Raw genomic sequence first — 13,841 nt, forward strand, 5'->3', positions numbered from 1 at the left:
GTTCTTCCAGAAAAAGGGTGTAAGCACAAGGGGGGGTGGTATAGGATGGATATGTAGAAAGGCAGAGCATTCTGGCTGAGTATAGCTCAAAGGATGAAAAACAAACATTGAATTTTTGATTTAGTGGGTACTTTGAATTATGGATCAGTGCTACACCCCCACCCCTTTTAGTGGTGCGGGTTACTTGGGAAAACACAAAATGTGGTGATGGATGGAGCTGTGCATCATCATTAGCTGCACGCCAAGTTTCACAGAGTCTCATCATGTCCAGGTTATGGTTGACTATATAATCATAAATTAAGGAGGATTTTAAATGTAGTGACCTTATATTTAGAAAACCAATTTTAAACTGATTAAAGTTGTTTGTTCTGTGTAACACAGTCTTAACAGGATGAAGATTGTGTACATTTAGGCCATTCCTGTTCGAACAATACTTCCTATTATAGTTGGAATGAGAGTTGGGTAGGCTTCATAGTCAGTGACTAGATCTATAATATTTGAATCAAAAGTCAAGGGTCCATGCCCAATAGAGGGAGATAACCCGCCCGACCACAAGGGGGCGATGTAGTGGCTGTATGAACTAGTTTGGAGGAGACCGGAAGTGGAAGTGGCCGATGTGGAAGTGGGGTCAGACGGGCCAGCTGTAGTAGTAAGCAGTCAATGTTTTGGTAGTGCCCGGTAGTGATGTAAATTATTAGCAAGCATTTGGCATCTTAGCTTGCTCGGATGAAGGCCATTGGCAGCATAAAATAATGAACGGTCCCAAAATAGATAGAAATTGTGAATATAATTGTGTTCCGATTTGTGTGATGTCAGGGTCAGGACATATTAGTTGGAATAATGAAAGAGTGGCTCGATAGACAGTGTTTGATCTATCTTTCTTTTTCTTCTAAATTTAGATAATAGTTTTGTACCCCCTTTTTCTCCCCAATTTAGCCACCAGTGTGTGATCTATCTGCCCGCGACCAAACAAGAATGTTCCTGTCCTGTTCTCACTCCACACAAAACCAAAGGAAGATTGTGAAGAAAAGTAAAAACGATGTAAGTTAAATGTTTTGATGTTGATATATGGGCTTATAGACAATGATGCAAATTCAAACTTATTTTTCTTTTTTTTTTAATTGACACATTTACTATTCATGTCCCTCAGCAGTTTGTCTACAAGTAGCAGACAAGTCTTATCATCTGATGAAATTTGTATCCATTCCAAATCCCGATGAAGATGAGCTTTCTTGTTACATACTGTAACAAACTGCATGTTAAACACGGTTACACACGGTTATAGACTGCATGTTACACACGGGATGTTATACTGGCACACACATGCACAGATGCAGGCATGCACACACACACACACACACACACACACACACACACACACACACACACACACACACACACACACACACACACACACACACACACACACACACACACACACGTGAAATTTTGATTCTGTGTTTATTAAATTAAAATATTATGTTTTTTTGTTTTGTTTTTATGAATAGGTGTTGTATACTGCTGCTACTTTGTGGAGCCTCGACCCATGATGGACTTCTTAGTGTTTCTCTCAGGTCTCAGCAGGATGGTATAACACTTTGGGCCAAACAATGCCAACAATAGACCAAAACTAGATGCTAAAATAGCAAATACCTCCACCACATCTGCATATTTGCCTGGAGAGCTGATATATGCTGGGATGAAGGCTATCCACACGGCACAGAAGATCAACATGCTGAAAGTGATTAACTTGGCTTCATTGAAGTTGTCTGGGAGATTCCTTGCCATGAACGCTAGGAGGAAGCTGAGGAGTGCCAGTAAACCAATATAACCTAGTAACACTGCAAAACCAACTGTTGATCCCACATTACATTCATAGATGATCTTATCACTGCGGTATTGTGTGTTTTTATGAGGAGTTGGTGAGGCAGACACAAGCCAGGCTATGCAGATTATTGCCTGGATGAAAGTAAGAACCAGAACTGTTCCTCTCTGCTGCATAGCACCAAAAAACTTCAACATGTCTGCAGCCCCAGGCTTAGAGGCCTTGAACACGACTAACACCACCATAGTCTTTACCAGGATACAGGAGACACACAGCACAAAGCTGATCCCAAATATTGCATGCCTCAGCTGACAGGTCCACAGCCTGGGACGGCCAATGAACAGAAGTGAACACATGAAACATAGTTTGAGTGACAATAAAAGCTGGAAGCTGAGTTCTGAGTTGTTGGCGCGTACCATGGGTGTGTCTCGATGATAGATGAAAATTCCCAGGACAATGGCACACATAACTGTGCCTAGCAATGCCATGGTTGTCAAGGAGATACCCAGGGCCTCATAGAAGGAGAGGAACTCCATGTTCTTATGGATACAATGGTCATGCTGGGGATTGGACCAGAAGTCCTCTGGACAGCTGGTGCACTCTGTAGAGTCTAACAAGGAGAGCGAGGTTAAATGGACAGTATTGTCCTAAAGATGACCTACATAGCTATATAATGTAAACCTACCCGTCTCATTGCTGATCTCTCCCTCAGAACAAGCAATGCAGTCAAAGCAGCAAACAGGTTCCCCTTTCCTTCTGGCCAGACGGGTTCCAGGGGAACAACTCTCACTGCACACTGAACGAGGAGGCTACAGAAGAAAGCAACCGTGATCAATATCAGACTTAGAAAAAAAATGTGCTGCTCGGAGCATTATGTCCACCAGGTGCCTAGCCAAGTCTGTTTAAGTCATGGTTTGTGACCATCAGGGCATGAGGAAGCTGTGGGGAATAGCATTTCCACAACACGTGATTATGTCCCACCAATGTCTGATTGGCTCCCTGGCAGTTATAGTTTTATTGAGGTTAGGGTTAGGTTTAGGCATAGTCTCACGGAAGTTAGGGTTAAGGTTAAGTTTAGGCATCGTTTTACTGAGGTTAAAGTTAGGTTCAGCTATAGTTGCTAAAACGAGAATTGTGAATCACAGCAACTACTTGCCAATCACAGCAGGTTTTGCCTAGAACTGCGGTGTGATCCAAAATAACGCTTCCACAACATATGGTGCCACTTTCACTGGTGCAATTTTGGCGCCTCTATGGGCAAGAGTGAAAATGATTTTGGTGGTGTGCTCTATAAACAAATCCACAGAATGCGTCAGGGGAGCGCTCTGTGGATTCGTCTATAGAGGCCCCATAAAACGCAAATCCAATTTAAAAAGGCATTTATTTTTTTCTGTAAGAAATAGGCCCCTCCCATCTCTCTGGAACAATCAGTGACATTTGTAGCAAATCTTTTTAGTATGTGTTGTTTAGAGGCCCCTCATTTAAATTTGGGGTAGATTGTGTGCTGCGTTCATGATTTTTGGTAAACTAGGCCCATCCTGAAGAAATGTTGAAGGCAAATTGACATGTAATATGAAATATCTGAATGATACATGTTTATTAAATTACTCCAGGAAGGTGTACTGATTTGTGTGTTTTGTAGAAAAAGCTAAATGTCGGAAAATCTAGTTTAGCCTATATGGGGAGGTGCAATATGATCCATGGAATCTAGGGGAAATACATGAAAAAGTTATAGGCCAAAATGAGGCGGCATGTTACAGCGCCACCATGAGGCCAATTGGAAAAATTGAAAACACTACACCTCTTGATATGGCGGCCTAGTGGAGATAATAAATGATATTAACATCATTAGCTCAACATTAGCAACTGTAGAAAGTGAAAGCGACCTTTTTGGATTCAAAGTTCCAGAAGATTCTGTCTTCATCAAGGATGAGTTCTTCACCTGCCGAGGCTGACTTCTTGAACACGCCTACATTTTGAGCCTTTGTGCTTCCGTCAGGGAGCCACGCCCAGTTCACGACATCAAAGATTGGTAAAGCATCACCATTCTCATCAAATGTTACATGATCACCAAATGATGTGGTGAAGTTGACCTTTTCCAGGTAATACACAAGCTAGAAATGGTGAGGAAATTATGAAGAACAAGATACTACTGCATACAATATACACATAGGCTGATCATTCCACATAAAAAAAAATGGACAACAAAAAGTGTAAGTAACACACATTTCTCTATAAAATGCATGTTGCATTCCTACTCTGGAATGGCACTGGTCGGAGGCCTCACTGCGCCTTTCAGCCATTCTAAAATGCAATGTAAGTTGCGACCTCTTAAGGAATATTGCTTTAAAATACAAGCTCACAACTTGTCTAAATGCAACATGCTGTGAGTTTGTAGATCTGATCTTTTTTGAAGATTTGTGAAATAAATTAATACATTAATAAACATAAATAACATTAACAGAGGGGGCTTAAATGCTGACGATTAGAAAAAGTGGGTGTTGTATATTTAAGATACAGTACCACATGGGTATTATGTACCCCAATAAGGAAATTAGTATTACTATATATCACTGTATGAAATTTAATAATACCAGTTTTTTTGTTACCAATATCATATGTACGTATTATTCCAAATTTGAATCCAACTAGAAGCATTAACAGGTAAACTAAACTGTGAATTAATATCACACCTGCCATGGCTGTATTGTCTGCAAACTGGCACAGCTGTGCCCAATGAAAGGCCCTCTTCCTGGCACACATTGCATCATGTCATGGAGGGCATGGGCCAGGACATACACAGCCTTGTACACATTATACACGATTCTGAGGTCAGACTCATCCAAAACAGAAGTTTCTACTGTTCTTAGGTCCTCTTGTCCAGTACACACCCGTCCACCAGCATCCACCCACTCTGATGGAAGGGGTGCAAATTGACACTGAAATGTGTGCTCCCAAAACTGCCTCACCTGAAGAAACACCATCAAGACTGAAGATCAATGTTTATGTTACACTACATGTGAGAATCCAAGTGAGAAAAACGGAACGGGGAGCGCACGTTTTTCTCCGCGGCCTTCCGCGGCAGAAACACATTTAGCCAAAACAGGCAGAAACACATTTAGCCAAAACAGAGGGGCCCTATTATAGCGCCCTGGGTAAGTGGTAAAGAAAAAACTAAAACAAAGAAAAAACATGACATTTCAGATAGAAATACAATTTACAAATTAAAATGTACGCATATAGCAGACACTCTTATTCCAGAGCGATTTACAGCAAGCAAGGTAAACACAAGGTCATACATCAAATTGTAAAGCACTTCTGCTTTATTTAAGATTTTGTATTGTTATTTTTTGCTCTATAAAGTGCAGCATTCATGACATGAACGGTGCTATGTATATAAAGTTTATTATTATTATTATCATTATTATTAAATGCACAGTGCAGTGCCTCAGTAATCTAGGATCATGGGTAAACCAAGAACCTAGCATCAGTCTAAGCAGTATAATATAATAAAATAAATAATCTGTACATTGAAACTATACAAACTATAGGATGTCAAGTCAACAAATGGACTTGGCATCTGTCTAAATAACATGCTATCTAAATTACTTTTAAACCTTTGCACAGGACTGCATGGTAGTCACGGCTAGGTCAAGTGCTACAGGCTAAGGTGGAGTCTGAAGAGGTATAATACATACCATGCTATTTTCATGTCTGTAGTCAGGGTCATTATCAGGGTATATTTTTAACATGTAGTCATGGAGACCTGGTATCTCTCCACGACGGATGGCAAAACCCAGGGTGCCTCGCACGTACGGCATCAAGTGACTGAAGTGAGGAGACTGGAGCATGGTAAGTAAGGTTGCCCAGTGCCAAGTGGCTATCCATTGCAGACCTGTCACATTCTGCTTTACCACCTGTAATATGTATGTGTGTATCAGTGTTCATTTTGACTTCTCTTTTGAATAAAATTCAATTTAGTTTTCGTCACGTTTTAATATATATATATATATATATATATATATATATATATATATATATATATATATATATATATATATATATATATATATATATATATATTGTATATATATATATACATATATATATATATATATATATATATATAGTCAAGCATTTATTATGAATCCCTAAATGAACATGAATCACAACCTCTTGCATGAGCGTAACCATATGGCTCCCGTATACAAACGCAATGACCACACAAGCTGTGGATCTCTTCATCACAGTGACGATCCTCCTCAGTACAGCTGGGTCACTGCGTCCCAGGTCGTATGGCAGAACCTCGGCATACGCCAGGCAACCCAGACCAGACTGGGCCAGCTCAGACTGGAAGGACTGGGCAGGTTCACTGCTAAAGTCATCGTCAACGAACAGCAATCCTACCCAGGTCCATTTGAACCGCCTTATGATCTGGAGCACAGCTTGCACCTGATTTGATAAAGAGTGCAGACTGATAAGTGCTTAGGCCTACTGCTCAGGTTAGACATGGGGTCCGTCTAACCTAAGCAGTAGGCCTATGGGGTCTTCAAATAGAGATTAAACTTTTTCATAGATGTCATAGATAGCTTCATTGAATTCTTTGACAGCACTGTCATCAGTGTTCATGTTTTTTGTTTGTCTGTTTACATTTCTATTAATATGTTGGATTCATGTTCATGTGTATTTTCAGACTTTTAACCCCTTAACCCCTCAATACTAAGTAAAATTGACAACCTCTTCGCCAAAAATAGCAGATCTACAACCTCAGGCCCTCAAGCTTGTAGATCTGCTATTTTCGGCTAATGTTCCCCTCAGAATAGGGATTCTAGGGTTCAAGTGGTTAATGTAAAAAAAGAAAGAAAAATCACTCAATGATTTTTGTGGCCCCCCTGTAGTAACTCTGAGGACCCCCAAGGGGTCCCGGACCCCCTGTTGAAGACCCCTGGGTTAGACAATTCATCGTAGCAAATCAAAGGTCTAAATCATTCTGTAATGATGATGCTGTCAATAAAGACTTTCAGCTCCATCAATAGGCCTAATGCTCACAAGCAAATAGAGGCGAAATATAGAGAGGTAGAGTTGTAAAAAACTGTGCTCGAGTAAAGGTAGTGTTACTTTAAAATAATAATTACGCAAGTAGAATTAAAAGCAGTCATCAAAATAATTACTTGAGTACGAGTACAAAAGTATGTTGTGAAAGAAGCACTGAGTTACTTCAAACCATCTGATGTAATTCTTTAAATAAAGAACATAATTGAGAATTATGTGCTTGTGCAATAAAAAAAAAAGTAAAATAGCCATGCACAAATTCAATATCACTATATATCCTATATCGAATATAGAATATAGAATTTGAAATATAAATACACAAATATCTGCAGTGTGGGAGTATCAATGAAACATTGATTCTATATTGATTACACTTATTAAGGTATTTGCTAAGTGTGTGGAGCATGAACTACACTTGATGTCAACATATGTTGTCTGTAGAGCTGTTCACCTGGAAGGAATCACTTGGTATTGTTCTGAAGAAAGACGGGAACTGGGTCCTCTCAGTCAGACAGGTGCAGGTGGCCATAATACTGACCTGTCAAAGACACACAGCATCTGTTCTACAATATAATGGTGCATTCACACGGGCAGCTAAAAAGATACACATGCTACCATTCATTTTCAATGGAAACCAGCAACATGAAGATACAAAGATACATCCGACATTTGTAGCTGTAGCACTAGCGACAAAGATATAAAGCAAAATACAAATTCAAGTTGAGCCGGGTTCAACCTCCAGATACAAAGATACCAAACTGTAGCTCCGATGGACGCACGTTTGAGGACGTCAACGATCGCGTCGAGCAACACAGATACAAAGCGACACAGCGACACTTTAGATTTTAACCAATTTAAACATTATTTTATACTTTGGCTATTCAGAACCACTGACGTAGAAACACGATTTTCAGAATACTGTTAGGATTTAGAAGACGTTTGTAGAAACGGCCTCAGGTCTTAATGGGATAATATACCACATTGTTGTGAGAAATGTCCCTTACACTTTACAATTGAGGCATTTAGCATACACTATTATCCAGAGTGACTTACAATAAGCTAGGTAAATGATCACATACATAGAATGCAGAGAGACAGTGTAGTGCCTCAAGAAACTAGGATCCCAGGTAAACCATGAGCCTAGCATCTGTCTAAACAATAAGCTATCTAAATAACATTATGAACACTGAAACTATAGGATACAAGGTAAAGAATCTATCTAAATCTGTATTGCATTCTTAACATTTGTGGTCAAGAAAAAACAACCTAAGAAACAGAACATGATGAGAACGAGTGACCAAGATATGTCTGTATCGTAGCCATCAATCACTGGCATCAATCGAGGGAGAAGTTGGCGAGAAGCGGTACAGGGATAGTGAAGTGCTAGGGGGTGAAGTGGAGTCTGAAGAGGTGAGTCTTAAGATGACAATATAAAATTGGGAATGAGTCTGCAGTTCCCTATAAGCATAGCATATGAGGAGCGCTGAGCATGGAGGAAAAAGAAGGATGAAAAAAACCTGCAAACACACAGTGACAATAACAATTCACCTAGTCCTCCTAATAATCAAAAACACAGACAAGACCTGTTGAAACCCTGCCCACTCTACTCTGCTCACATGCTTTGCATAAAATAATATGTTTTTCAAGCTGTAAAAATACTATATACATTGCCTATCATATTTTTGATTTGTAAATAGTCAAAAAAACAAAATTAGGCATATCGGTGTCGGTGGAAACCATTTCAGGAAATGGGGGGGGGATAACCTGTGTTAAATGTTACATATATAGTCACAAGCTCTGGTTAATGCTTCTCATTAGTTACATATGTATTAAACCCACAGAGAGACTTAACCACTTTCCGCCTGGCTTCCCTTTTTTGGACATGGTGAAGAATCTCAAACATAAACATACAACACATTGTGTAAATAGATGATCTACAAGCTCAAAAGGGGCGAATCACAATGGTGAAAATATGATAGGGCGTTCATTTATGAATGTATAGCTTAAATTAAACATATACATTGGTGATGGTAAAGGGGATTCAAGTATAACTTACCATGGGCACTCTGTACAAACCTAAAAATCTAGAGATGTGAATAGAACTTGAGGTGGCTGCACCCACAATTCCCAGCACTGGAGGGGACCCAGCACAGCTCTCATCTAATTGAAACACCTTCTCTCTCCCACTGACCAATGCCATCACTGCAGGGACGCCTCCAAACGGGACACAGCTATCATAGAGACGATATCCCAGAGTCACATTGGGTAGAAGGTTGCTGTTTCTGTTGATCTCAGTAATGGCAAAAGCCATGGTCTGGGACCACCACCACCCTTGAATGACAAAACTAACACGCAAATCATTACTGTGTTGACATTTTTTTTTGTAGGACTTCTTTGAAGAAATACACAACATCAACTAATCTTATGGTACGATCTATCAAAACAAGCTTCCTGTTCTCATGATTGCTATTATATCTGTGATACTCACCCTTTGCAAGTGTGGAGCTGTGGCTTGGAGGTGAAAGACAAGTCAGGGAAGACAGGCTGGTAGTAGATGGGAAACATGCCACCCAGAACAATGTCTCCGGCCTTATACATTCTGCTGAGATTAAACCGTGCCTGTAACTCACAAGAAGAGGAAGGTGAGGAGGACACAGCAGAGAACGAAGAGAACATTATCAAGGTCAAGTACATGTATGAAAGCAGGAGTATGTCTAGAGAAGCCCTCATGACTCTCCTCCTCTGTCTGACCACTCCCTTGTCCACAGTTGCTACGTTTTATACACAGTGCTATGGCATCCCCTGTGTCAAAATATGCCACTACGTAATCTTTCACAACAACCCTCTGTGGCAGAGGCAGGGCTTAACATACATTAGCATTAGTCATATGAAAATACTGTTGTTTTTTTCCGTGTAATATGTTAATGACACTATCTCACCAGGGGTATTAATATAACTAGAAAAAGTGCTCCTCGGAGCATAAGTCTGCGCAAGCCTGGTTCCAGACGAATCTGCCATTGCAAAAAAAAGTCTCCGCTAGGTCCGGTAGGTTATTGCGGGCCAGCAATGTTTGGAATTTGCCAATCAGGATGGAATATGTAAAATCGTACAGATTTAGAGAAATTGTCCATCTTGTTCACGTAACTATAGAGATAAGGTGTACCGATTTACGTGATGTTTGGACAATATTTGTAGGAGTAATATAAAAAGCACACCCAATGTGAAGAGAGTGGTGCCTTTGCCTGTACTTCATATAGTGCCTATATGAAGTAGAGGAACAATGTTAAATCCCTGTCCGTATATCAAAGCTGTTCAACAGGAACACAGAGGAGGCGGGGCTTAGGCAATTACAGCCTGTCCATATCGGCCGTCTAAGTGCACCTAGCAAGTTTCGGACGTTTTGCATGCTGGGAACTGGAGTTATGGCTGTTTAATGCCCAGCCAATAGGAACAGAAAGGGGGTGGGACTTAACAATTACAGCATGTCCCTACTGGTCGTCTAAGTGCACCTAGCAGGTTGCGATGCTGGGAGCCCAGCCAATAGGAAAAGAAAGGGGGTGGGACTTAATAATTACAGCATGTCCCTACTGGCCACCTTAGTGCACCTAATAGTTATGGCTATTTAAAGCCCAGCCAATAGGAACACAGAGGGGACAGGGCTTAAACAATTATAGCCCGTCCCTATTGGCTGGCTTAGTGCAACTAGCAAGTTTCGTAGGTTTTCGATGCTGGGAACTGGAGTTATGGCTGTTTAAAGCCTACCCAATAGTAACACAAAGGGGGCGTGGCTTAATACATTTCAGCCTGTCCCTTTTGGCCGTCTAAGTGCCCCTTGGAAGTTTTGAAGGTTTTCGATGCTGGGAACTGGAGTTAAGGCTGTTTAAAGCCCAGCCGATAGGAACACATAGGGGGCGGGGCTTAAGCAATTTCAGCATGTCCTTATTGGCCGTGTAAGTGCACCTAGGAGGTTTTGTAGGTTTTCGATGCTGGGAACTGGAGTTATGGCTGTTTAAAGCCCAGCCAATAGGAACACAGAGGGGGTGGAGCGATGACACACGTGGTCCCAGGTGTGACTATTGTGATGCAGACCTCTGACCAGTGTTGGTGGCAAGTTTGGTGCAGATCGGAGCAACGGTGCACCTCACAGGTCTGCATGTTATGTGTGTGTGTGCGTGCGTGCGTGCGTGCGTGAGTGCGTGCGTGCGTGCGTGCATGCCTGTGTGTGTGTGTGTGTGTGCGCGCGCACACGTGTGCAGTGCTGGCTTGTGTGTGCGCACAGTGCGCCTTGCAGGTCTGCATGTTACGTGCGTGTGCGTGTGTGTGTGTGTGTGTGTGTGTGTGTGTGCATGTGCATGTGCATGTGTGTGCGTGTGCGTGTGCGTGTGCGTGTGCGTGTGTGAAGCTCACAGGTTGAGTGTGAAGCTCAACCTGGACAAGATCGAGCTGATGTTCCTCCCGGGAAAGGGCTGTCCGCACAGAGAAATGGCCATCACCATTGATAATGCTGTGGTGACGTCAACTCGGACTGCGAGGAATCTAGGTGTGATCCTGGACGACCTGTCGTTTTCGGCAAACATCGGGTCAGTAACACGGTCCTGCAGATTCCTCCTCTACAACATCAGGAGGATTCGCCCCTTCCTCACGGAGAAGTCAGCCCAGGTGCTCATCCAGGCTCTTGTCATCTCCCGCCTGGACTACTGCAACTCCCTCCTTGCTGGTGCCCCGGCGTCTGCCATCAGACCTCTGGAGCTTGTTCAGAAAGCTGCGGCTCGTCTGGTGTTCAACCTCCCCAAGTTCTCCCACACAACTATCCTTCTCCGTTCTCTACACTGGCTCCCCGTAGCAGCTCGCATTCAGTTTAAAACCCTGGTACTAGCCTATATACAGGGCAGTGAAAGGAACAGCTCCTTCTCACCTCCAGGCTATGGTCGAGGCTTACACCCCTGCCTCGTCGCTCAGTGGTCCTTCTGGCCGATCTACACGGTCACAGCTTTCAGGAAACACCCACCTCTTCAGGAAACACTACCCTTCCTCTTTGCCTTACCTACTTGTTGTTAACTAGTTGTACGAGCTCTTGTTTTGTTGTTTTAAAGGGCAAGACCACTTTGGTAGAGGTTTGGGTTGTGTAGTTACCTTGCCATGATGTAACTCCAAAGGTGGGCAAGAAATACAAAATAATTGTTCCATTGATTAGAAATTGATAATTCAAAATATGCTCCTCATTGACTTACATTGTAGAGTAAAACTGCTCTCAAAGTCACTCTTTTAGTACAAAAACGAACGCAAACAAAGTTGATTCAGACAATATAGAACATTACCAAACCCAGTACTGTTTTTTTTTTTTTAATAAAAATGTCAACTTCCTGTTGATTTTGCCATTTAAGTAGAAAACCCGGACTGGATCGGCGGATCCGGATCCAGATCTTCAAATAGTAAAATCAACAGGAAGTTGACATTTTTATTAAAAAAACAAACAGTACTGGGTTTGGTGATGTTCTATATTGTCTGAATCAGCTATGTTTGGGTTCATTTATGTGCTAAAAGAGTGACTTTGAGAGCTGTTTTACCGTACAGTGTAAGTCAATGAGGAGCATATTTTGAATTATCAATTTCTAATCAATGGAGCAATTATTTTTTATTTCTTGCCCACCTTTGGAGTTAGATCATGGCAAGGTAACAACACAACCCAAACCTCTACCAAAGTGGTCTTAACCTTTAAATTGGATCTTGTTTATTCAATACACTTATTTTGTTTTAGCTCTTGCTCATTTGATTTTCCTATTTGTCTCATCTGTTTAAGAATGCACTTTTACCTTAGCGCTAGGTATACTCTTCGTTGCTGGCTCGCACGTGTGCAGTGCTGGCTCGTGTGTGTAACCTGACGCTGCCAGATCCAAAAAGCTTGTTTCACACATTTGTTTCACAGCTTACCGCCCCCATCTGGCAGAGTCAGGTTATCGTGTGTGTGCCTCACAGGTCCGCATGTTACGCATGTGTGTGTGTGTGTGTGTGTGTGTGTGTGTGTGCGTGCGTGCGTGCGTGCGTGCGTGTTTGTGTGTGTGCGTGCATGTCTTTAAGTGGCGCATTTGTTGCACGTTTGTGTTGAATAAGTGTAACTGGTTGCATCTTTGTGTTGAGGCTGTGCTCAAACGTACGGACGGACGGACGGACGGACATACACACAGGTGTAGGAGTGGTTGGCACCACTCAAATATAAATGGTTTTACAAAAATCCGCCTCCTTTTGGCGCTATAATAAGGCAATGTTAAAAGGCTGGCATTTGTTCCTCATAGGGGTGTGCCGATACACTAATTTCACCAAACGATACGATACGATATTTGGCTCACGACTTCGATACGATATCGATACGATACGCACTTTTTTTATTATTAAAATATATGGGGGAGGAAAAAAGTAAATGCAAACAAATAATTCTGTTTTTGCATTATTCAGACATGCAAACTTGTAGCTTTTCAGCTATAATAGCCGTTTTCAATCCAAATAGGGCAATAGTGTGACACCTGACCCGAAAAAACAACAACATGTTGTCACCCTTTTCACCTCGGGGCTGTTTGCATGCCTGATTATAATGATGAAAAAAATCAAAACGATATTTTTTTTTCCCAAAACGATACATATCGTCACAAAAACGTATCGCGATATATCGTGGGACGATATATCGGCACACCGCTAGTTCCTCAACATAGTGCAAATGTGTGTGCAGAGTTTCACCGCATTCGGACGCTGCGTTCATGATTTGCTGCATTTTGCTCAAAACGGGCCACTCCTGCAAACTTTAGATGTCAATCTTAGCCAATCAGGATGTGTGACGGCCTCCTGGGGGCTTTGCCAGGTCTATTCAGTATTAACTGTTCTCTGTTGCAGTGCTGATTGGAGGTTGGAGTCGGGGGTAATCAGGGGAAGGGGAGACACCTGGCCACTGTCTCCCACAGAGTATAAACAC

General features: G+C 41.8%; 1 protein-coding gene across 1 annotated transcript; it reads right to left on the reverse strand.

The window, feature by feature from the left end:
- Window positions 1-1,524: 1,524 nt before the first annotated feature.
- LOC311057169 (extracellular calcium-sensing receptor-like) lies at window positions 1,525-9,553 on the reverse strand (the record flags this gene model as incomplete). Its single annotated transcript, XM_084074120.1, has 6 exons — window positions 1,525-2,435; window positions 2,511-2,634; window positions 3,712-3,939; window positions 6,035-6,277; window positions 8,934-9,108; window positions 9,366-9,553. 6 exons carry the CDS (start codon window positions 9,551-9,553, stop codon window positions 1,525-1,527), a joined length of 1,869 nt encoding a protein of 622 aa, XP_083930246.1.
- Between the last annotated feature and the right edge of the window lie 4,288 nt (window positions 9,554-13,841).

Source organism: Gymnoscopelus microlampas (genome assembly GCF_963454915.1).
Source record: "Gymnoscopelus microlampas genome assembly, chromosome: 12".
Lineage (NCBI taxonomy): Eukaryota > Metazoa > Chordata > Actinopteri > Myctophiformes > Myctophidae > Gymnoscopelus > Gymnoscopelus microlampas.